This window comes from Oculina patagonica, chromosome 4, assembly GCF_052425735.1.
Source record: "Oculina patagonica isolate OP01 chromosome 4, crgOcupat, whole genome shotgun sequence".
NCBI classification, from domain to species: domain Eukaryota; kingdom Metazoa; phylum Cnidaria; class Anthozoa; order Scleractinia; family Oculinidae; genus Oculina; species Oculina patagonica.
Window position 1 is genome coordinate 62,340,373 of NC_135761.1, and position 22,219 is coordinate 62,362,591.

General features: G+C 37.7%; 2 protein-coding genes across 2 annotated transcripts; one reads left to right on the plus strand and one right to left on the minus strand.

Moving 5' to 3' along the window:
* Nucleotides 1-733: 733 nt before the first annotated feature.
* Nucleotides 734-12,745, minus strand: LOC144648647 (NADP-dependent oxidoreductase domain-containing protein 1-like). The gene is made up of 14 exons (XM_078508153.1): nucleotides 12,663-12,745; nucleotides 12,528-12,587; nucleotides 11,051-11,123; nucleotides 9,968-10,073; nucleotides 9,587-9,687; nucleotides 7,532-7,597; nucleotides 6,492-6,537; nucleotides 5,794-5,855; nucleotides 4,373-4,432; nucleotides 3,179-3,248; nucleotides 2,525-2,624; nucleotides 1,926-2,048; nucleotides 1,366-1,491; nucleotides 734-1,103 (listed from the first exon to the last, which is right to left on the minus strand). Exons 1-14 carry the CDS (start codon nucleotides 12,743-12,745, stop codon nucleotides 1,064-1,066), a joined length of 1,116 nt encoding a protein of 371 aa, XP_078364279.1. The 3' UTR covers nucleotides 734-1,063.
* Nucleotides 12,746-14,204: 1,459 nt separating this feature from the next.
* LOC144650973 (arrestin domain-containing protein 3-like) lies at nucleotides 14,205-21,117 on the plus strand. Its single transcript, XM_078510818.1, has 5 exons — nucleotides 14,205-15,070; nucleotides 17,480-17,724; nucleotides 17,946-18,153; nucleotides 19,069-19,229; nucleotides 19,995-21,117. The coding sequence occupies exons 1-5, from the start codon at nucleotides 14,824-14,826 to the stop codon at nucleotides 20,412-20,414; spliced, it is 1,281 nt and encodes a 426-aa protein (XP_078366944.1). The 5' UTR covers nucleotides 14,205-14,823; the 3' UTR covers nucleotides 20,415-21,117.
* The last annotated feature ends 1,102 nt before the right edge of the window (nucleotides 21,118-22,219 follow it).

Below are 22,219 nucleotides of genomic sequence, written 5' to 3' on the forward strand. Positions count from 1 at the left end.
GGTGGCTTGTTTCAAAGACGGGTTCTCATAAGAGGAGGGGGAAGGGGGTTAAACTACAAAACAACTCAAGTTGGTCAAAACATGCGTAATGTTTGAAAAACGATAATTCCCATATCACAGACCGCTTTGACAGTGTAGGGCCTTATTAACCAGTTTGTTGACTTTGGACTTAATAATAATAATAATAATAATCATTTGTATAGCGCCCTTTCCATACGTTCAAGGGCGCTTGACAATGTTAAAAAGTAAAATATAAATTAAATAAATTACAATTTACTTTAAGTTAAAAAAAAAATAAAATATGATTAATATAAAAAGGCCTCTCTAAGTCTTGATAATTTTAAAAAATAAAATATTAATTAAGTAATTTACAATTTATTTTGGATTAAAAAATAAAATATGATTAATATAAAAAGGCCTCTCTAAAAAGCAATGTTTTAAGTTCTTTTTTAAAAACGTCAAGTGATTTAATAAGTTTAAGTTTCTTTGGAAGCGCATTCCACAGTCTGGGGGCAGCAACTTTAAAAGATCGCTCTCCATAAGATTTCAAGTTTGTTTTCGGTACAACCAACACTTGAATGAAAGTTTTAAGCCTGGGATCCATAAAAAATGAACTACGATAAACATAAAACACAAGTATTTTGTATCATAATTTTCTGACATTTACTACACGAGTTGGAACGAGATGATATAAATATACGTTTGTTTACAAAATATATACACCATGCGTAGCAAGGAATAAAATAAAAATTCTCCCTCGTCACTTTTATAAATTAAGTCAACCATAAATGACGATTTATAAAACCTACGGCTTTTGAAAAACCTTTTAAAAGAGATTACAGCGAGAGTCGAAATGCGTTCCTTCATCAACATCTTATTTTGACAACGGCGTTGACAGGCTTTTGTTTTTAGGGGCGTGGGGGAGGGGTTTAACGATATAAATACACTCTCAAATGCAATAACATGATATTTAAAACTTCATATCCTTCAGCATTCCTAAGTAAAACACGAAAACTAAAAAAAATGAAAACACTAGTAACACTTAATTCTAATCTCTTGGTGACTAAGACATATTCGTCGGAACGCCTTTCCAGTACTGGAATCTACAAAAAGATAAGCAAGAAAGACACAGGATATTAAAAACAGATTGTGAATAAATAACCCCAAATAGAGCAGCTTTAAATAGAGTGCCAAAGAGTGTTGGTCGAAGTTTAAAGGTGTTTATTTTTTTCGCACGGCGGTTGTAGATGAAGGGTACGCGAGTTCAGTACTAAAAAATCCATCTTCTATGCCGCTGACGATGAAATTTAGTCAATGAATGAGTTACGAAAGAAAAAAGTAACTTAAATTTGTAAATTTTCTTACTTGTCAAACACTGCTCTGTATCTCTTGACAAACATTCGCCTCAGACTCCCACTCGGTTCCATCAGACGTTCTCTGAGTTTCCTTTGACTGGATGAGACCTTACTAAGATCGAAGTGTGGAAGGAATCTACACAATAATACAAAAAAGATTATGTGCGAGGTTTTGATTATTTAAATGAATGGATAATTGGAAAAAAACCCTTGCTTAATGAGGGGGACTTCACTGCCAGCGACAGGAACGGCATAAATCAACAACAACAACTGGGAACACGTTTCTGCTTTTATATCAACAAAATATGGAGCACAGTCATCATTCTTAAAGCTGACCATTTTGTAAAATATTCTAAAAGGTGTTACTGCCAGTTTAATTTGCATTATGAAAAAAAGAAACAATTTGTGTCTAAAGGAGAAACTTTTGCAGACGCCCTTCTTTTTCCAGTCCGTTAATTCTGTTGTCCAACACTGCTGTTTGAAATTCGATCCAAAAGACTGAGTATGCTAAAAAGGGATGTGCCCTGTGTTTTAAAAAGATCGCTCTGTGTTGAAAAAAAGAAATCTTACTTTTCATCTACGGAACTGTTGCTCATTGCTAAAGAGTTCTCATCAGACAGCACTTCATCCAGCGAGATACCATCACTAGGATCGTCTGTAGGACCCATGCCAAACATGATCGTGTTACAAAGCCTACGGAAAATAACCACACAAACAGAGCTTGGGAGACTGCCGGACTGAGTAAACAAAAGCAGTTGACATTTTCAGTTAAATGCGGGCGACATACGACTCATTTGCAACCACAAAAAGTTACAACTGAAGCCACCTTCGCATTTACCACATAGCACATACTTGCTCCAAGCCGTTAAGGGCAAAGAGCTATAATTATAGCTGCGTGAGCGGTTTTCCATTTTACTCACGAGGATTAGGGAAAATGCTTCTGCGACGTCCCTGCAACATGCCCCTTTTTGTGTTAGAATAGAATTACGAGTGTGACGCGCGAATGTGTCAATTGGGCCATATCAGCTCATTGAAAACTAGTGAGGGACATGTTTGTCTAACACAGTAAAGACGCGTACATACGGAGGACCCGGGGTAGGAACCAGCAGTAAGAGCAAGGTCTTATCGTTACTTGGGTCGCCTCTCATAATATTGAAATTTTTATTTACCGTATAGTCTCCTCTTTATCCAATTCCTTATCTGTACACATGTTAAAGAAGGTAAGCACAGCCAACTCGGTCCATTCTTCTCCCGTCTGTACAATTGCAGCTGTCAATCAAGAAATATTTATGACCACGTTGCGCTTATCAACGTAATTCTGTTACATTCAAAATGGTCTTAAACAGCCTGAGTTTAAAGGGTTTCAAACAGCCTACTGAAGGTGAATCTGTGCCGTGTTAAGCGCCATCCAAATCCCCTTACAGAGTTATCTTAGCCCACGTTGTATAAGCAAGATTATATTCTGATTTGCACACATTTGGATTGCACACGTTGAACTTTTTCCTAAAGCAGGAAGCGCAAAACCAAAGGCAAGGTTAATGGGTGGTTCATGAATACACAGAATACAGACCTCGCTACGCTCAGGCAATAAACCATGTCCTCAAACCAAATATTCTCCCATCCGGTCCGAACCTACCCCTCCAATTACTACTAAACAGTACCATTTATACTGTAAGCCCTAGCTGTTTAAAACACTATCCACCGGATAAATCACTATCCAGTGGACAACGTAGAATGCTTATCAACACTCAACCACTGTATAGCGATTGATGCGGTGGATAGCGGTGTCCATGCTCAAAAATAACTGGGCCCAGTACACTCACTATCTTTGTTGAGATTAAGAGGGCATGTGACGTCACAACTGCTGGGGTCTTCACGAAGGATCTCGTTAATCTACAGTTAAGATAAAGAAAAAGCAACTTAAGTTAGTTAAGTGAGGCGTATCTGCTTTCTAAGAATGCAAGTCAACAAGGAATGTATTCCCGAGCCAACATAGTCAGTGCCTGTATAATGCATACATATTGACCAATGTCCAACAAGGAAAGGGAGCTTTACGTCACATGCAAACCAGCTTCAGGAAAAGAAGTAAAGTTAACAGTTAACATTACACGAATAACGAATATAAACTAAGGAGAAAATTCTCTCACTTCTCAAATTGCTTGATGAAAACTGTAGCCCGAAAACAAAATCTGCTTAGTCTTGTTTTGAGGTGGGAATGCTTGGAGACATTAGCTAATAAAGCTACTCTACAAGTCCTAGGGCAAACAAAGAATTCAAGTTCAAGTTCCAATTCCCGGTGTCGGGTTATGTACATGTACAGTTACTGTAGTTTATTTTTCCCCACCGATGCCTCACTGTGATTGGTTGCCAGCCATGACGTTCGATCAATTTAGTCTAGGATGAGGGACTAGGACGAGGGTTCATCCGTTGAGGAATTCGTCTCATAGGGGTGAATTCGCAAGCAGACGCTTTAGGCAAGAACGCAGCATTATTGTGTCACCATGCATCAATAGTCTTAAGCAGTATTAGACGTAGCGAACACGTCTCTTACTAAAACAGAGCTAACCGCCGACCGGTTAGCTCAGCGACGGACTACAGTGCGGGAGGTCTAGGGTTCGAGTCCCAGACCGGACCAACACTCAGGGTCTTAAAATAACTGAGGAGAATATGCTGCCTTTGCAATAACATCTGCAAATGGTTAGATATTCTAGTCTTCTCGGATAAGGACGATAAACCGTAGGCCCCGTCTCCTGCATCTTCAGTGTTATGGTCAGCAGGGGACGTAAAAGAACCCACACACTCATCGTAAAGAGTAGGGCATGGAGTTCCCGGTGTTGTGGTCTGGTCTTTGCCCGTTGTACTGTGCTTACTGTGAAATGCTCGGAGATATTAGCTGTATAAGCTACTCTTCAAATCCGAGGGTAAACAAAGTGATGATGATGATGATGATGGCTATCCCAAGAGTCAGTGTTTACCAAAAGAGTTGAATGTATCACAGGAAAAGCAAAACTACTCACTTCTTTACCAATGTTCCAGTTGTTACTGGACTCGTCATCTGGATCTGGTTTTCTCCAGGACTTTGATACAGTTAAGCAAGAATATGCATGCAATTTATTAATAAGAATTTGTTCTACAGTTTGAACTCGACAAGGATGCAGGCCAGCTACAGATTTGGAATCGAAAACAAGCTTCTTGGAGCCTGTAACCCACATCAATGACGATAAAATTACATCAATACATGTTTTTAATATATCTGGTTATTGGGACCGAAAAAGTCAATTGACCGTTCCGAGGTTGCGCAGGGAACTGGGGCGAGTTTCAAATGTCAAGTAATCGATAATCTGACACCACCACATGAATGATCGCGATAAGATTGGTGATTTGACCAAGTTTGATGCTTTCAGGATGCACAGAAACGAAGTTATGGACCTTGAAACATGGTTACAAAACCATACAAATGTCTCTAATTGTAAGCCAGCGTCCCCCAAAACCATATAAACTATTAAATGTTTTATCCGTTTTGTGACAGCTGTAAAATCCTGCCAAAGACCCATTATTTGAAAGAAACTAAGTTGAAAATCACTATGTTTGCCCATTTTAAAGAGTATCACAAAAATCATAAAAAATTTAAGAGTTTATATGGTTTTTGGGACGCTGTCTCAAAATAAGAGACGTTTGTATGGATTTTTAACCATGTTTCAAGGCCCATAACTTTGTCTGTGTTCATCCTAAAAGCGTCAAACTTGGTCAAATGACCGATCTCATCGCGATCTTTCATGTGGTGGTTAGATTATCGATTACTTGAAATTTGAAACTCGCCCCAGTCCCCTGCGCAACCTCGGAACGGCCAATGGACGAGCACACACAAGCAAAAAACAGTTCGCTGAATTTGATAATCTCAAGACATTCACCGTCTGTAATCTGTGAGTTTGCATGCTGTACTAAGGCTCTGAAGAGATATTTCAAAACTGAGGACATGCTGATAACAACATTACTACATGTAAATGCTGAAACTAAAATCCTTCGAGATACCGTATGCACAATGTAGATTCTCTTCAACTGAAATTTAATTTAAACACATAACAACTAAATTATTATTTCTTTTATGGGGAGGCGCAGTTGCCTAATGGATGGTCCAGGAAATGAACGATCTAATTCAAATGCCTAATAAACGGTCGAACGGTCCAGGCTCGAGCCCTGATCGGCGTCGCTGTGTTATGTTCTTGGGCAGGACATTTTACTCCCATAGTGTCTCTCTCCACCCAGGTTTATAAATGGGCACCGGCGAAATAATGCTGGGGTGGATGGGGGGGGGGGGGGGTACCCTGCGATCGACTAGCATCCCGTGCTATCGAAACCGAGATAAGCTCCGGCAGTCTGGGACACTTGGCTTGAGGCTTCCTTTTTTTATAGACCTGCGCAAAAGTTCAAAGGATACAAATTCAGGCTTGATGATCTGGTCATACTCCAACAGCTGACATATTCTCGACAGTGGCGTACCTGTGTAACAATGCCGTCAGCTTGAATAGCAAATTAATATTTTTTGTGATGAATTACGAAGGGGATAAAGCGACTGATTTTCGATTAACTGTCGTAAAACCAAAACCACTCTGGCCAATCATAAAGGACGCAGACAATCCAGTGAACCAATTAAATACTCGAAGCAAGTGCATGTACAATGTAGCCGGCACAAAGCGCGGGAAAACGTGTGTAAGCGATTGGTTTTGGTTCTACTTCTGATTGGTCGAATAACGCGAGTTTTTTAAACCAATCACTACATGTAAGCGTATTTCTTTCGCGAATTTCTTTCGACACTCAAGTGAAAACCGCTCTAAATTGAAATTATATAGATGGTATTTCGGAAACGCGTGTTAAATTGGCTAAGAACTACTTTCATCGGAAATTAAAAGCTTTCTCCCTAATAAGTTTAGTGAAACACCGGAAAGAAAACAGCACTAAAAGAACAACAAGCCAAGGCAACAACAGAATGGTAATTAAAGTAAAAGAGGAAAGAGAAAAAGAAGTGTTTTTTACGAGAGCTAACAAAACCAGCGCAGCAAAAGGAATACACACATAAGATTTGCAGAATCGGTAACTCCAGGCCGAGAATATACTTCATTTGTGATTATTACATACCTCCAACTAAGACATAAACAGGACATTTCAAGTGTCCTTTGATTTCCTGTTAGGGAGAGACAGCGAAAAAATTAAAATGTAAAATGTAATAAAACAGAAAAAAGCTGATCTTGTTAGTCAGGCCAGCATACTTGTTTACATGTACTTGTTTAATCTCTTAGTTCCTCCATTTAGCTCCTGGACGTCTATTTCCATTTTTTTGTGTTCCCTGCCGCTGGTCAACCCCCAGATTTAAACCAGCACTATTTCTATTCAGGTTTATGGTGGACAAAAGTGTAAAGTCACAACGTTCCATCGTTCATTCCAAGTGCTCTTTGAAATAGGTTAAGGGTTGGATTTTATTTTCAAATTTCATGATTGAAAGGACGTGCGAGAGGGGCGCTTTAATTAACAAATTTGTTCGGTACATTTTAATTTGGGAGTTCCAAAAAACTCTGATCTCGTTGTGTTTCGTTTTTTTATCACTGCAAAATAATAAAAAATGTCAGCAACTATTACAGAATCCTTTGAATTACTACAATCTTGGACAAAACTGTTGAAGCACTTAGCAAATTTCTACTAATTTAGCTAACAGAGTTCAGTTTTGCAACCCCCCTCCCCCCATTTCAATGTTGTTAATGCTGTATCGTTTTCAAAACAAAGCCTGTTGAACTGCAAACCTCAAGAAACAACATTGAGTAGGGGGAGAGGGGGATAAAATATTTTTACCCGCTTACAGGTCAGGGCATTTGCGAAAAATGCGTGAAATGTGTTTGTTTCAACCAGTTTTGTCCAAGCTTGTAGCACACATGGTCAGTGTGGATCAATCTACCCACTCTAAAAAAAAAAAAACATTTTATGAGGAGGATGCTATAATTTGCGTTTGTGTAGCTGAATGTAAGCAAACCACCTCCATCATGCCTTTGTTTACATGCGTTTTCTTGCAGTTCTTTCACACATTTGTTGTTATTGACAAACAACTGATTACTTCAATAACATTTAGTTTTACTACCGGCATTTTTGTAAACAACATGTATATACAGAAGTGTGCATTAATGTACCTTGGCGACTGTTGGCAGCTGTGATGGAAGACAACAGACGAACAATATATGAACTGTGGAACACACCTAAGAGAATAGAAGTATAATAAACTTTTTACGTTAAAGTGACATTTTCTGGGTACAATTAAATTATATACTACAGTTGAATGTTGCTACTGGTAACCACCACTCTGAGTGGCCAGGGAGTTAGTAAAGTGAAAGGATTGGCTCTCTGTCAGTATGAGAAGCCCTGACGATTGAAGGGAGCCAGAGGTGGACGTTACAATGGTCTGAAGGGTCAGTTGTCTTTTCACCCCACTTCTCCTTGTTAAAGGATTTTTGAATTAATTCAGTTTTTTATTGGCTGTTTAAAACAAAAAATTCTAGAACAGAAGTCAAAACTTGAGCACAACGACTCTCTCATACATTCTTTTGAAACATCACGACTGCATACATAAGGACCAGAAGTCCTGTAATCTACATAGGACTGGAAATCCTGTGTCCCCAGAGCCCTTTGTTTCTCTTCCCAAGGCCAGCTAAGAGAAACAAAAAGGGCTATGGAGGTGAGAATGATAGTATAAATTCATTTGTAAAGGTATAGCTGAATAGGGAGAAAACAGAGCTTCTAGTAATAGGACCAAAGAACAAAATTACACCACCTATTGAGGGTATCCATGTGGCCGGCGAATACATTGAAGTCTCTAGTAACGTCAGAAATATAGGAGTAACTTTTGATACTCACATGAACTTAGAGAAACATGTTATAAACACCTGCAAGACAGCTTTTTATCACTTACGCAATATAGCGAGGATACGGAACTGTCTTTCTCAGGATGAAGCAGAAATACTTGTTCATGCGTTTATTTCATCCAAGTTGGACTTCTGTAATGCACTACTTTATGGCCTACCACAATCAGTGCTGGATAGGCTTCAATACGTTCAAAACTGCTCAGCAAGACTGGTGTCAAAAACGTCAAGATCAGAACATATAACACCTGTTCTTCGTAGATTACATTGGCTCCCAATCCGGCAACGAATCAAATATAAGATACTACTTCTTACGTATAAAGCGCTGAATGGCATGGCACCACAATACTTAATTGATCTACTCCAGCACTATACACCGACCAGGCAACTTAGATCATCATCAATGAATCTGTTGGTTGTACCGAAAACAAACTTGAAGTCTTATGGAGAACGATCTTTTAAAGTTGCTGCCCCCAGACTGTGGAATGCGCTTCCAAAGAAACTTAAACTTATTAAATCACTTGACGTTTTTAAAAAAGAACTTAAAACATTGCTTTTTAGAGAGGCCTTTTTATATTAATCATATTTTATTTTTTAATCCAAAATAAATTGTAAATTACTTAATTAATATTTTACTTTTTAAAATTATCAAGACTTAGAGAGGCCTTTTTATATTAATCATATTTTATTTTTATTTTTTTTAAACTCAAAGTAAATTGTAATTTATTTAATTTATATCTTACTTTTTAACATTGTCAAGCACCCTTGAACGTATGGAAAGGGCGCTATACAAATTATTATTATTATTATTATTATTATTATTATTAGTGTCAGAAACCCATAAGGGTTGAAACGTGTCACGCGCGCACAGCGTTTGAATATTCATTTTGTACGCAAATGCTTTATACACGTGATGACACACGCAACATAATTTTTGGTTTTGCTGTAATAATTTATGCTTGAATTTTGACCTAAACGCCGTAAATTTGTTACAGAAACTAAAGAAATTCATTAAGTGTATCGAAGCGAAGTTCTCCAGACGACTTCATGAGATAAAACAGGAAAATTTAACCAAATTTAACTTTATTCAACCAAGCTTGTTCAAAAACAAGATTACGTCAATGAGCGCGAGCTAGCGTGTGCTGTGAATTTAATCCAAATATTATAGTAATTTTGATTGGTTATTAAAAAAATGTTGCTCATGATTTTCCAAATATGGTACTTAGTGTAAACGAATGTGCAAACACTTTGTACAATGCGGATCATAGGGAGTTACACGTTTCAACCCTTATGGGTTTCTGTTAGTGTAATAAAAAAAATCACACAAACCTTTACATTGTCAAATCCACAGTGAACTCCTTTCAGTTGTAAGGAAGACAATGTTTCTGGCCTCCTTGTTGAGAGAAATAACTCTTCAGGGTGAACATCAGCTGAAAAATAAGTAGAAGAATCAGCAGTTATATACTGACACGCTCACACTGTTAAGAAATTACCCAGAAATAAATAATGTTATTGTATAGTTTTGAATTCAGGAGGTGTAGTGGTCTAATGGTTAGTGTAAATAAAATCAATGCTCCCTTTCATATAGGAGAGTTTAAGTGTACATTAAAGTGGTAAAACAAAATTAATCTGCTTCGAAAATTGAATGAAAAATACCACTTAGCAATACATGTAAAATCACTTGCCAAAATGTTATATAATTTCACTCACAGAATTTTAGTAGAGTGCCTGCCAGTTGTTTTCCCAAGCGGCCACAGCCTATGATACCCACCAGAAGTGGATCTCTTTTGGGAGCTTCTTGTAAAAGCTTTGATGACTGAAAGAAAAAAGTTTGATTTCTATTTAAACCCCCCTTTCTTTGTTAAGTGTGTACATTTGTGTGTACTTACCAGTAAGTCTGGATTTTTATAAGCATTGTATGTTTTTTTTAGAATCATTGTGTTACCGGTAAATATCGTATTAAGTATTTATTGCTTTTATAGATCTTGTAATTATGACATAATTCAACCTTCAGGTTGCAAAGTTGTATACTAATAAACTATCTTTCTAAAATATTGTTCAATACATGTCTCATCAGTTAGTGAGTTCACCTTAGTATAAAATAATAATCAAGTATCACTGTATAATCTGAGTAATTAGCTGCAGTGGGTAAAAAATAATTGAACCGAAAAACGACAAAAGCATAATAAGTAATACATAATTGTAAACATGTTTAAGGTGGTACTGGAGGCTAAGGTCACTGTTTTAGAATTTGGCGATTAAGTTCTAACAAAATTCAGCTGAAATCATAGGCATGGGATGCCTGAAAATCTAAAATCAGAGTCATAAGCAAAGTCATAAGCTCAACAGAATAGAAGTCAGAAGAATCAGATCATTTTCATTTTCTTCCAATTCTACTTATGACTCTGTGAAATTTAGTTTGTTGGAGTTGCAACCAGAAATGAAAGACAAACCAATCACAAATAGGCCCTCTGAGAACTTCCTTTCTGCTTGCAACTCTGTAAATCACTTATAAATGAATTTGGAAACTCTTAACTACTCTTGATTTTTACTAGATTATAACACTCTGCACTTCTGATTATTATTCTGTCTCGGAATCTGTTGCTAGTAAAAATAAGCCTTAATAAGTAAGTCCTTAGACTTGTCTCATGGAATCTTATGAGTCCCACTTATTGAACAAGGGGCTAATTAAACTGTACTTCACCAAATTTTATCTCTCCAAAAATGATAGGATGGGCTGAACATAGTATAGCTAAATGCATTTCAGATGTTATTATTACAATAATAAATTACCCTTTTCTTCACTGGAAATTTTATCTCAACAATTTTTTGTCTAGCATCATTTAATATGGCTACCAGAAAAGCCCTGCAACAAAGATGCCAAAATGAATATCAAGATCCTCAGTTATATACACAGCTGGTCAATCAATCAATCTATCAATCAACCAATCAATCAATCAATCAACAATATTGTTAATTACATGTACATGTTAGTAATGTAAAGTCCCTACTGTTATCATTAAGAGATTGCAGCCTAAGTAGTTGTGCAAAAAAAATCTGCTAAGTATTCAGTCATTGGGCGGATGATTCACAATAGACTGCAGAATGTGACATATTATTATCACAAAAAAATTAAACTATTATAATTAAACTAGAAATGAAATTATCATCCTGCTATTGATGTCAAGTTATGCCCATGTTCTAGAGTGGAATAGAGTTTGTGTAATACACACAAAAAAATCTTCCTCACACTAGAACAGTGAGAAACAATACAATCTCATGTACACGTATTTATTTCTTACAATTTGTAAATTATTTTTGTGAAAGTAAATAATGAAATTCCCAGTCATCAACAAAATGGGTTAACTAGACACCCCCCCCTCCAGGAGGGGGGGGTTGTACTTTGGTCAACTTTTGTTGGGTATGTGCCGCTGGCCTCTCAGAAGCCCTACCCCATTATAGTCATATTCTATGGCCAATTATAGGCCCCATCTGAGTCACTTTTGGGTAAATGTAATTTTCACGACCCCAACTTAGTCTCTTTCTGTTTTTGCGTCTACCGTATAAATCCTTTATTACAGCAAATGAAGATCCAAGTTATTTTAACTTCAATGGATGCAGAATAGCAATTAAATAATACCGTAACACGAATGTGGACTTTGTTTTGGACTATTGTGCAACTGATTCATGTTTAAGTTGTGATTTCAAGGCCGGAAATTTAATGGGAGCCATTTGTCAAGTATTAAACAACAGCAATAAATACGGTAACATATTTTTCCGGCGAATCTTTCCGTTTATAAATCACAACTTGCCAGAATTTTCTTACTCTCAAAATCCCGGAAAAGTGTGACCCCATTCTAGTCACACTCTATTTCAGTCTCCATCTCTATTTTTCGCTTCGCTCGCTTCCCGTCCCCCTCCCCCCGCGCGCTCGCGTTCGCCGATTCTTTCGCGTTGTGTATAATAGAGGGTAAAATAAAGAGGCCGTGGACAGTCTATGGATTAACTTCATACATTGTTTTTTTACTTCACCTCAAAATACACTGGTATAAAACGTATTATCTTTCTCAGTTACAGAGGTAGATTTAATATAAGGTCTAAAATATAAACGAAAACAAAAATAAATAACTTTTTCGATAACCTGCGTAAGGGTCATATTCCATTTTTGCTAAGATTCGTTTTTACCTAAAAGTCCACATTTGTGAAATATTTAAAATAGAGTACATAAAGTTTTCCGAGAATTTAATGTTAAATGATTAACTCAACTTACGCTTGTGCACACGCCGACACCGTCAAAGCATGACTTCTTCCACGTAAATACAGCATCTGTCTGCAATAAAATGAGCAAACAAAATAAACATAGGCTAGAAGAGATCATTTAGTGTTCCAATCAACTAAAGCGTACTTTTCTTCGCGAGTTAGGGCAGCTTCAAACTGCAGCGAAGGAAGGTTGGCAGTCACATCCTCCACTGCCGCGACTGCCGCCATGTTTGTTTACTAGCAACACCGCTGACTCATATTCGCAGACGAGGACAAGACAATCTTGTCCCCAGGGTCTCTCCAAGATGCAAATTGACAAAGGTTGCCAACAGAAAGCAAAGCAAAAGAGCGATATTCCCCGAGGGGGCTGGGGAGTTAGGGGGAAGAGGAAATGTCGAGGAAACATTATCTACCAAAATAACTTCCTTGAAGCGCAAACTAGGAAACGTTGTTTTTTATTTTAAGGAAGCGGAAGAAAAAACGACAAACATCCGGAATTAGGGCTTTCCACAAGTTGCTCGGCAACTTTTTGGCAACTTTTCATGTTTCGAGCAACTTTTTCCCCTTCGAGCAACTTTTTTCCTCTCGAGCAACTTGTTGCATTTTGAGCAATTTCCAGACCGAAGATCTCCGAAGATTATCCGAGTGTTGTTCAAAGGCCATACGAACGTTTCCGAAGATTTACGAAGTTTGACGAAGGTTTTCGAGAAACGTCTGAAGACGTTTCAACTTTCGGCTCATTCTGCACTAAAACATTACAAAACTCCTCGGCAAACATGACGTCATCATTTTACAAGTTTTCCCCTTGATATGTTATTTAGAGACTTCTTTTGTTGTAAAATTGCATAAAACTGCTTATAAATATATTTTTTGTTTAGAAATTTAACCCTCAAAGGAAAATTAGCATATATTTAAAGAAATTATCTTGATTAGAAGCAGCGCTTTGGATTTTTTGGAGCAACTTTCGAGCAACTTTTATTACCAGAAGCAACTTTTTTGGATTTTTGGAGCAACTTTTGAGCAACTTTTTGAGAAATTACGGGCAACTTTTTGGGAAATCTCGAGCAACTTGTGGAAAGCCCTATCCGGAATCAAGATTTTTTTCCGCAACAAATTTTGCCTGTGCGCGCATTTGGAAAACATTTATAAAACAATGTGTCCTCAAGGTCAGCAAAACTTTAATCTAGTACAGCATACCAACATTAATGCATAATTTAATAAGCAGAAAAGATCTGCACGAAACATGAACCTTATCGAGGTTCTCTCCAGTAAATGAAAATATACGAACCAGAATCACTTTTTGTATTAATCGCGCTGGTGTGACAGCAGCCATTCAATAAACGAACCACCTGAAATCCATCAGCGTGGTTGTAGACCACCCTTTCCGTAAAAATACAATAATAAGACCCACCCCCCTCCCACCTCCCGATAAGGCCACCCTTTCTGTAGGAGTTATTTCGTATTTCAGAGGCTTTTGATTTCCATCCAGTAATTGTAGAACTTGTTTTGACAAGAAATAAAACCCAAACAGCGGAAATGGCAGAGAAACAAGAGTGTTTAGAACTTGTTTTATTTTTTGTGTGTTTAGATCATGTTAACCATTTGCGCCAAAAATTATATAAACCCGTTCAATTTTGAAACACAAAAAAATCTTTCCCATAATAAGCCATTCAGGAATAAGCTCACCTGAAAATAGGCCCAATTACCAAGCTTTCTGCACAAAAATTGGCCCAGGGGGTTATTTACGGAACTTTATCAGACTTTTACGGTATTTCCTTAAAGGATATAGGAGACGTTTGGACGCAGGCTAAATACCGTGTGCCGTTTATTTCCGGTATGTTATCACAACAAAACAGCCTTTATCACGGAAACGAAGCACAAAGAGACTGATCAGGACTGCTCCTTTTGTTAATCAAATCAAAGGCGAAGTGAAGCGAGGACAAACACAGCACTTTGCAGGTTTGAAATACAGGCCGGCTTTGGCTTTTATTGAGCCGTGTGTGCGGTCACTGTTTTTGAAAGACCCATGCCTGAAGCCAGAACCCTGCCAGGGACTGCTAGGGACTGGTAATGGTGAAGTGAAAGAGTCATAACAAAACTGGAAAAGCGAATTAATTCTGTTAATTTGCATTCTCGACTTTGGAAAGGTGTTATTTAAAAACGTTTGTTAAAGACATATTATGCGCTCACCGGAACTTTGCGAGAAGAATGGTGTTGAGACCTGGTAAAGCAGTTTATATTTGAATTTTCGTAACCAATCTTCGGTGTACAGCTCGGAGAAATCGCCGTTTACAATCAGTGCAGCAATGGCATCAAATGCAATCGAGACGTTTGAAGTTAAACTCGACGAGGCGAACCGTTTGTTTTACCCCGGCGACACTGTTAGCGGTCGAGTGAATTTGAAGCTGAAGGAGGATTTAAAGATCAAGGAAATGCGGCTAGAATGTCGAGGTGAAGCGTATGTAAACTGGCCTGAATATTCAGGAAGCTACACTCGGTATCACTACAACAAAGAGCGATATTTCAGCACCATGGCGGTGATTTTTGGCGAAGGTAAGTCACTTTAATTAGCTCGCTGTATGCTGTCTTCAAACATTGCGGCAGGAGTTTTATTAATTGCTTTGAAACTTTTATTTCGTTTTTCCAAAGAATGTATAATTATCTAGTCATCAGATGGGCTAGTATTTGAACAATTATAAATATTATGCAAATTATGCTATATCGAAATTAAAAGAAAGAAAAGCGAAAAACTAAACCCAGGTATCGACCTACGGGATGCAATTATGTTTATGTTTTTTTTCTCTAACAGCATGAATATTTTATAACTACTAAAGTCGACCGACTTAAGACTGACAATATTGAATTTCAGAGTTATTTTTTTTTATAATTACTGAGTGCCTTGCGACAAAGTAAAAGCATAAAATTTATTGGCAATATTACACAAGCCGATATTCAGTAAAATAATCAATAAACAAATGCCGTTGAGACCAAATTTTAGCAATGAACCCATGATTTTTCCAATGGCGCTCAAGGTCCTACTCGCGAATCACAAAAAAGGATTATAATTATAAGCCCGTCAGCTGTTTTTCAATCCGTATGTCACCCATATTTATAATTGCCCCCTATTCATATTTTTTTGTGAGTTAAATATACGGTTCTCCGACCGAAGCATGCACGTCTTGTAGAAGCCTAGAATCTGAGCCAAGAAATTCGTTCTAGTCGAGACATCTGTTAGGAATAAATTTTATTAAAATAGTAATTCTATAATTAGAAAACGTAAGCGATGTTTCAGTTGCGGTTTTAAAGTTACTGCTCCGATTCGTGGCATTTAAAATGTCATAAAACGCCCGACCACAACCATTCAAAAACGCCTACTAAAAATCTTGTTGTACCCCTTAGGTATAATTTGCACTTGTACTTCAGTCTGGTATGCGAGTTGGCACGAATGCTTTTTTTAGACTACCGAATTGAACGACATTTTTTTTGAATACATTATTAGTCAATATAATATCGACGCTTGCCCCATTCGTCATTTTACAATACTCCAATTTGACAAGTACACCCCCAGAAAACTTATCTACTCCGTAAGTTGTCTTCCACGGCCGGATATCAAGACCCATCATATCTTCTGACATTGACTTATAAGTTGGCCTCAAGGCGCATAAAATATTTATAAGCAAATTGTATTTCATTTTACTGTTCATGATAAATCATGCATACAGATCCGACAATTCACCACAAGATGCTGTCATATTAAGACATGTATTAAGCGATCTCGGAGATCATGAAAACTGAGCGAAACATGAATTTACTAATCTCATCATAGTTTGTTTCAGTTTCTAAACGTTTTTAGACTTCCAGAGGTCAAAATGATAAAGTTATACAAACAAGTTTTGTAAATTTCACCATTTCTTAATGCGTTATCAATTTTGTTTTTGACAGTCCCGAGTGGCTATTGATATGCATGTTTTAAGTACAGCCAAACAATGTCTCATATTGATATCGCTCTTCAGTTGGCCACGTCAAATGTATGTAATTTTGCATGCATGTTTTAAATTTTCCGACGCAAAGCTCATAAAAACAAGCTTGTATCACGGAAACTCTGTTAGTCAATACGGATTGTTGTTTCCCGGTATGACGCTATGTGTGGTCTTTGCAGGTATAAGGCAACAGTTGGGTCTGATACAAAGAAAACAAGTAACATGTATTTTACCCCACCAGTCGGCTAATCGCTCACTGTATCAAGTAGTATCATTTCGTTTTTGCGACTGTTTAGATTATCTTGGTCACAGAACTTCAACAGCGTTTAACGGAAGACTGCTCTGCTATTCTCAGTGGCCCTCTATCTTTTGAAAAATTCTCTTTCTTTGTTGGTGTCCATTCGCGCGAACAAATCATAATTTAATTTTCAACTCGATACACGCGCGATTCCACGCTCCTGTGTACATGTACTTACTTTACAATATAGAGCGGCTTTCACTTGATTGTCGAAAGTAGTTCGAATTTGCTCTTGGTTTGCATTTCTTCACTCAGTTATTGGTTTAAAAAGTGTGCGCCACTTTCTCTACCAATCAGGAGTAAAACCAAAACCAATCGTGCCTCGCGATCGCTCACGCACGTTTTCCTGCGCTTGGCGCGGGCTTCATGTATTTACTTCGTGTATTGATTGGTTCACTGGATTGTCTTTGTCGTTTGTGATCGGCCAGAGTGATAATTTGGTTTTGCTTTTACGACACTCAACTGAAAACCGCTCTATACGAGAGAACTTCTTAGAGTGTTCTTGGGCAATTTTTACGGAAATTGTGAGTCAAACGGTCATCTTGTCCGATAGGCAAAGAGAGCCAAACCTTTCATGATTTGCTAACTTACTGAATACAATTTAAAAGGACATTTTATTATCTTAAAAATTATTATTTTTTGCGACAACTAATACCAGTCATGCCGCTTCCTTTTGTTCTCCAGGAAAAGACAAGAAAAATGGCGTGAACTCATCTGCTTGCATTTCTGAAGGAAGTTATCGTTTCTCGTTTAAGTTTATCATCCCCGACAAATATCTTCCCACATCTTTCGAAGGTCGCCATGGCAACATACGATACTGGGCCCGCGCTGTAATTGAAAGAAGCCTGGGTAAGAATAACGTTAAGACCAAACCAGCCCAGTTTCTTATTGGTGATTACGTGGCCCTGGAAGACTTTGAACATGTTTCGGTAAGTGATTTTAGGACCTCCGTCAGTTATACCTTATATGGCAAAATTTTTTAGCACAATTCTTTTTAAAAATCCATACGACCTTCGTTAGAAATCATTTCATCCGAAATCTCACCGAGCTAAAGTAACGAACAACTATGACCTCTCTGGTGCCAGTGCAAATGTTCGTGCACTGCGATATAAGTAAATGTGTGCTTTGTTTCATGTTTACCCCATATTAGGATGCTGTAATTGAAGAAGATTCCCTTAGAACAGGGTGGCCATGCTGTAGATCCGGGACTTTAGTACTTAGAGCTGAGACTGACCGAGGTGGCTTCAAACAAGGTGATGATATCAACGTATCCTTATTGGTTACCAACGAGACATCACGTGATGTAACATATACTGAAGTGTCTCTTGTTCAGCGAACTCTGTTTGTGGATGTTGAAGGTAAAACTGATTGCTCTTGAAACAACGCTGACAGCCAATAATCATAGATGTTTTCCCCTTTCTTTTTCGTATTAATTTACCGTAAAATTCCGCTTATAAGCCCTGGGCTTTAAAAACTTCGTAACGGGTTTTGGAAGGGCTTATAAACGGGAGGGCTTATATTCAGAAGGGGGGGAGGGGCTTATAAGCGGAATTTAAAAGAACTTTTCAAAATAAGCTAAAGCAGTGTTGATCGAAATTGGTTTTTATAAACTGGTTTTGAAGTAACCTATAAAAACTCATAATAAATCAAATTCATTTCAATATTTGGAGCGTCATTGGGAGAGGGGTATTATATTCGGGGGATTATAATTGGATGTATTGTTTGTCTACAGGTAGAGGGGCCTATAACGGGGAGGGTGGGGGGGCTATAAGCGGAATTTAACGGTACACTGCTCATAGTTTGAAATGATCAACAATCGAGCAACTGCAGGCTGATAGGCTGGGTTTGCAGTCAAAGGTTTGCAGTGTACGGGTGGAATTTTTTTTTTCGACGGCGCATCTTGTAACATGGGGTTCAAGAGAGCTGTCTTTATCTATGCTAAAAGAACAAGAACCCCAGCCCCTCTTCTGAGCCTGAAACTGCAAATTATACAGTTCAACTTTATATTTACAGTGCGACGCGCCTTACCGTGGCCATCCAACAAGTGTGCTCTCGTAATATTATTATCTGTTTGACGAACACGGCTCCTTGCAAAGTTGAATACGATTAAATTGATACTTGTTACATCGTATTTATCAACAAAACGCAGTGAAAACGTAAAATTTTACAAGATGACACTTGTAAAATAGTTTGTCGGGTGGCCACGGTAAGGTGCGTCGCACTGTAAATTGATCTATGCGTTCTAGAAATTTTTTTTTCTCTTTGATCGTTAGGTGGCAAGACCTTCAGTGATCATACTGTATGTTACGTTAGAAAACAAGGAGTTCGAAGAGGATGGGAGCAGGAATTTCCGAAGATATCCCTTGCTATTCCACCTTCAACCTTTCCTACACTCATATCTTGCAAGTGTATAGCGGTTCTTTATTTCATACTGGTTAGTATTAAATTTATGAAATATTGAAGTGGAAAGGAATTTAGAACGGAACCTTTAAAAAGGAACATCGTCCGCTGCTTACGGATTTAAAATTACTCAAGAAAATATTTTCTTATGACCCAATCAAGAGAATATAAGCATCCGATGGCCACAATTTTAATGTCAAAATGATGAATTGTTTAAATTCAGCTGAAACATCATGATTAATTAAAGGAACGCCTTAAGGCTGGTTCTCATATGATCGCCCCGTTCGTTTATATCGCATCGATCGTTTGCAACTACTGAGACGATGGTAGGCGATGATAGCGATTGAAAGCGATCAGGGGTTTCTTATATGATCGTCCCGATCGCCTGGTATGAGCGAAGACCTACGAAATACAATCATTTTAGCCCTAGATCCAACACAATGACAGCCTTCAATGAAAGAGGAAAACTTGTGGCCTCCTATCTTATCAGATATTGCAGTTTTACGGAGAAGAAGGGAAAGAGAAGCTAGAAGGATAGAACACGGGCGATCCAGGCGATCGTAATCGCCCCAGTCGCCGCAGTCGTTAGCGATCGTCGGTGTGATGTTTTCATATAACCGCCCCGATCACAAGAAAAATTTTTGTAGTGACATAGGCGATAGAAACGATGAGAACCATGCTTAAGCGTCAATGAACAACTGGAAAAAGTTGAAATTATCAGTCCAAAAAAGATGTTGCTCTTAAGGCGTATACCTAATTTGTATAAATGTAATTTGCTGTTCCTTTTTTTTATTTGCAGGTCAGAGCAAAGCTTAAAGGAAAGTTTTCAAAGGACGGCTACCTTGAAATTCCAGTTGTAATTGCGTGTTCCGCTGACGAATCAGTAGTGCCGGCTCAGAATAGTACACAAGTGAGACCTGCTTCCCAGCGTCCAAAGCGGAGAAAGGGAACATTTTTCTGCATTACAGGAAATACTTCTTTAATGGGGGATCTTAATAATTCAAACTTAGAATTCTGCGATCAAGACGAAAGGGATAAATTTATTATCAGTCCTATGTCCCGGCCTGTACGGAACCTCGAAGGTAACTTTACAGATATTGTAAACCCGTATGGTATAACGAACGGGACGAACTCTTATCACGAATTTACAACTAGGAAAGAATCTGACACAACAAATTTCTTAAATAATGGTGGATTTAAGCTCATTAGTGTGGTCTGACTTGGATGTGAAGTCAAATTTATGCATGATTACAAATTAGAAAAAGCTTTCATCGACCGAAATCTGTTTCAGTTCTTCGGTGGTGTGATACAACCGGCAAAAAATCTGTAGGTACGCAGGCTACTGGTTTTTAATTATTCACATCATGAGTGAATAAAAGTAAATGACCGTGAAAGAGGGGAAACGATGAGGATTTCTAAAAATAGTTTTATTTAAAAATTCTTGGGTTCTGATATTATTGTTTTGTTAGTAAAATTTTGTTTCTTCTGGTAAAATTCAATTCGAGTTTGACACGGAGAACCGTTTGCGACTGTTTTTTATAGCGGAGCTCCCAGCGGCCCGAAGGGCCCCAGAGCAGAGCCCCATACCCATAGAAAGTTAATGGACCCATGCTTTTGGTTTTTCATGGTCATCATGGCTACCGGCATGAACCCAAATCTAAAGAATTTTTAAATGAAATATTATGTCAGTAGACAAAATTTTATAGATCATTCATTCATTCATTCATCATATGCACACTTCAGCTCTACTTTAATCAATTAAGCAACGTAACTATTCTCCGGCAGTTTCTTGGTTTTGCAAATGGTGCAATAACAAAATGGCATAAAACAAAGTGTAAAAAAGACAATAAACGGGAAACTAATCCTAGCATATCAATGACAATAGGAAAATAACCTCCTTAAATCGTTCTTCCTGTAAAGTAAGCGCCTTTTAAAAGCGCCATTTTCTGAATTCAACGCAAAATAGTTTTGAGTTGAATCAGAAGTATGCAATTTCTAATTATTGACTTCTGCTCGAAAACAATTTTGTTTCAATGTTCATTCTTTAAAAATGGCATATTTTTGTACGTAGTCTTTCGGAAATAACAGAAATTTAAGGTAAAAAGAAAAATATTTGTTCAGAATAAGGTTCTAGTCCAGTCCTAGTTCCAGTCCTATTCCTAGTTCAGTCCTCGTCTTTCTCTTTTTCGGTACCACCGAAAGAAAGAAGTAATCAACGACGGAACATTTGAGTTCCAAAATCAATAATTGGCACTAAATGGAAGAGGTATTTAATTTTAGTTTTTTGAAACTTGGTGTCTATGAGGGTACTTATCTTTAATTGGTATCAGTGATGTCATTTGCATTAATTCGATAACTTCATTGGCTGAGTTTCAACTTAAGTGTTAGTGGTTAGGAATTATTAATCGTGAAAGTATAATCTAATTAGCAACAGGACAATCCACCGTACGGAAAAGATGGCGGCTGTACGTTCTGCCACAATACCTTGCGGACCTAACACAGCCGCTAGAGCAAAAAAGACAGCCACGTTTCTACGAAATTTGTCCTTGTACTAACGACATTGTTCATGCGGGATTTAGAGTTTTTTAAGCTTTTCTGTCCGTTTTATAAGCGTTTTTAGTGTTTTCTCGCGCGAGGAATTATAGGTGAATGTACCAATCGCCATCTTTTTCTGTATGGGGATTTTCAGGGTGCTCGCACAATGTCTGACTTTTTAGTCGAATTTTTAAAATGAATCCTAGCTATTTGGTAAAAATAAATAGTCTTACTCCAAATCATCATATCTGTAGATATGTCACAATTCAATAGCTTTTTCTATTACTATTACCATTAAATATGCAACTCTATGATTTGGTTTTGTAATATACAGGTATCTGGGTATTCTTGTGATATTCTGAAATAAAAACGTTATCAAAGGATAAGAGTATTGCTAAAAAAAATAAATAAAATGAATAAAGCTTAAAGATCAATGTTACTAATTGAGTGGTTAAAGCGACAAAATGCAACGAAAGAGAAAAGGGAAGA

Excerpts from the sequence above, each read along its gene's own strand:
- LOC144650973 (XM_078510818.1), top strand. The coding sequence starts at position 14,824 with ATGGCATCAAATGCAATCGAGACGTTTGAAGTTAAACTCGACGAGGCG. Across the intron at positions 15,071-17,479 it reads GGCGGTGATTTTTGGCGAAG|GAAAAGACAAGAAAAATGGC; the intron begins GTAAGTCACTTT and ends TTTGTTCTCCAG. Across the intron at positions 18,154-19,068 it reads TCTGTTTGTGGATGTTGAAG|GTGGCAAGACCTTCAGTGAT; the intron begins GTAAAACTGATT and ends TTTGATCGTTAG.
- LOC144648647 (XM_078508153.1), bottom strand. The coding sequence starts at position 12,745 with ATGGCGGCAGTCGCGGCAGTGGAGGATGTGACTGCCAACCTTCCTTCG. Across the intron at positions 11,124-12,527 it reads GTGTCGGCGTGTGCACAAGC|GGCTTTTCTGGTAGCCATAT; the intron begins GTAAGTTGAGTT and ends TCTTTGTTGCAG. Across the intron at positions 5,856-6,491 it reads TGTTTATGTCTTAGTTGGAG|GTACGCCACTGTCGAGAATA; the intron begins GTATGTAATAAT and ends ATTGTTACACAG.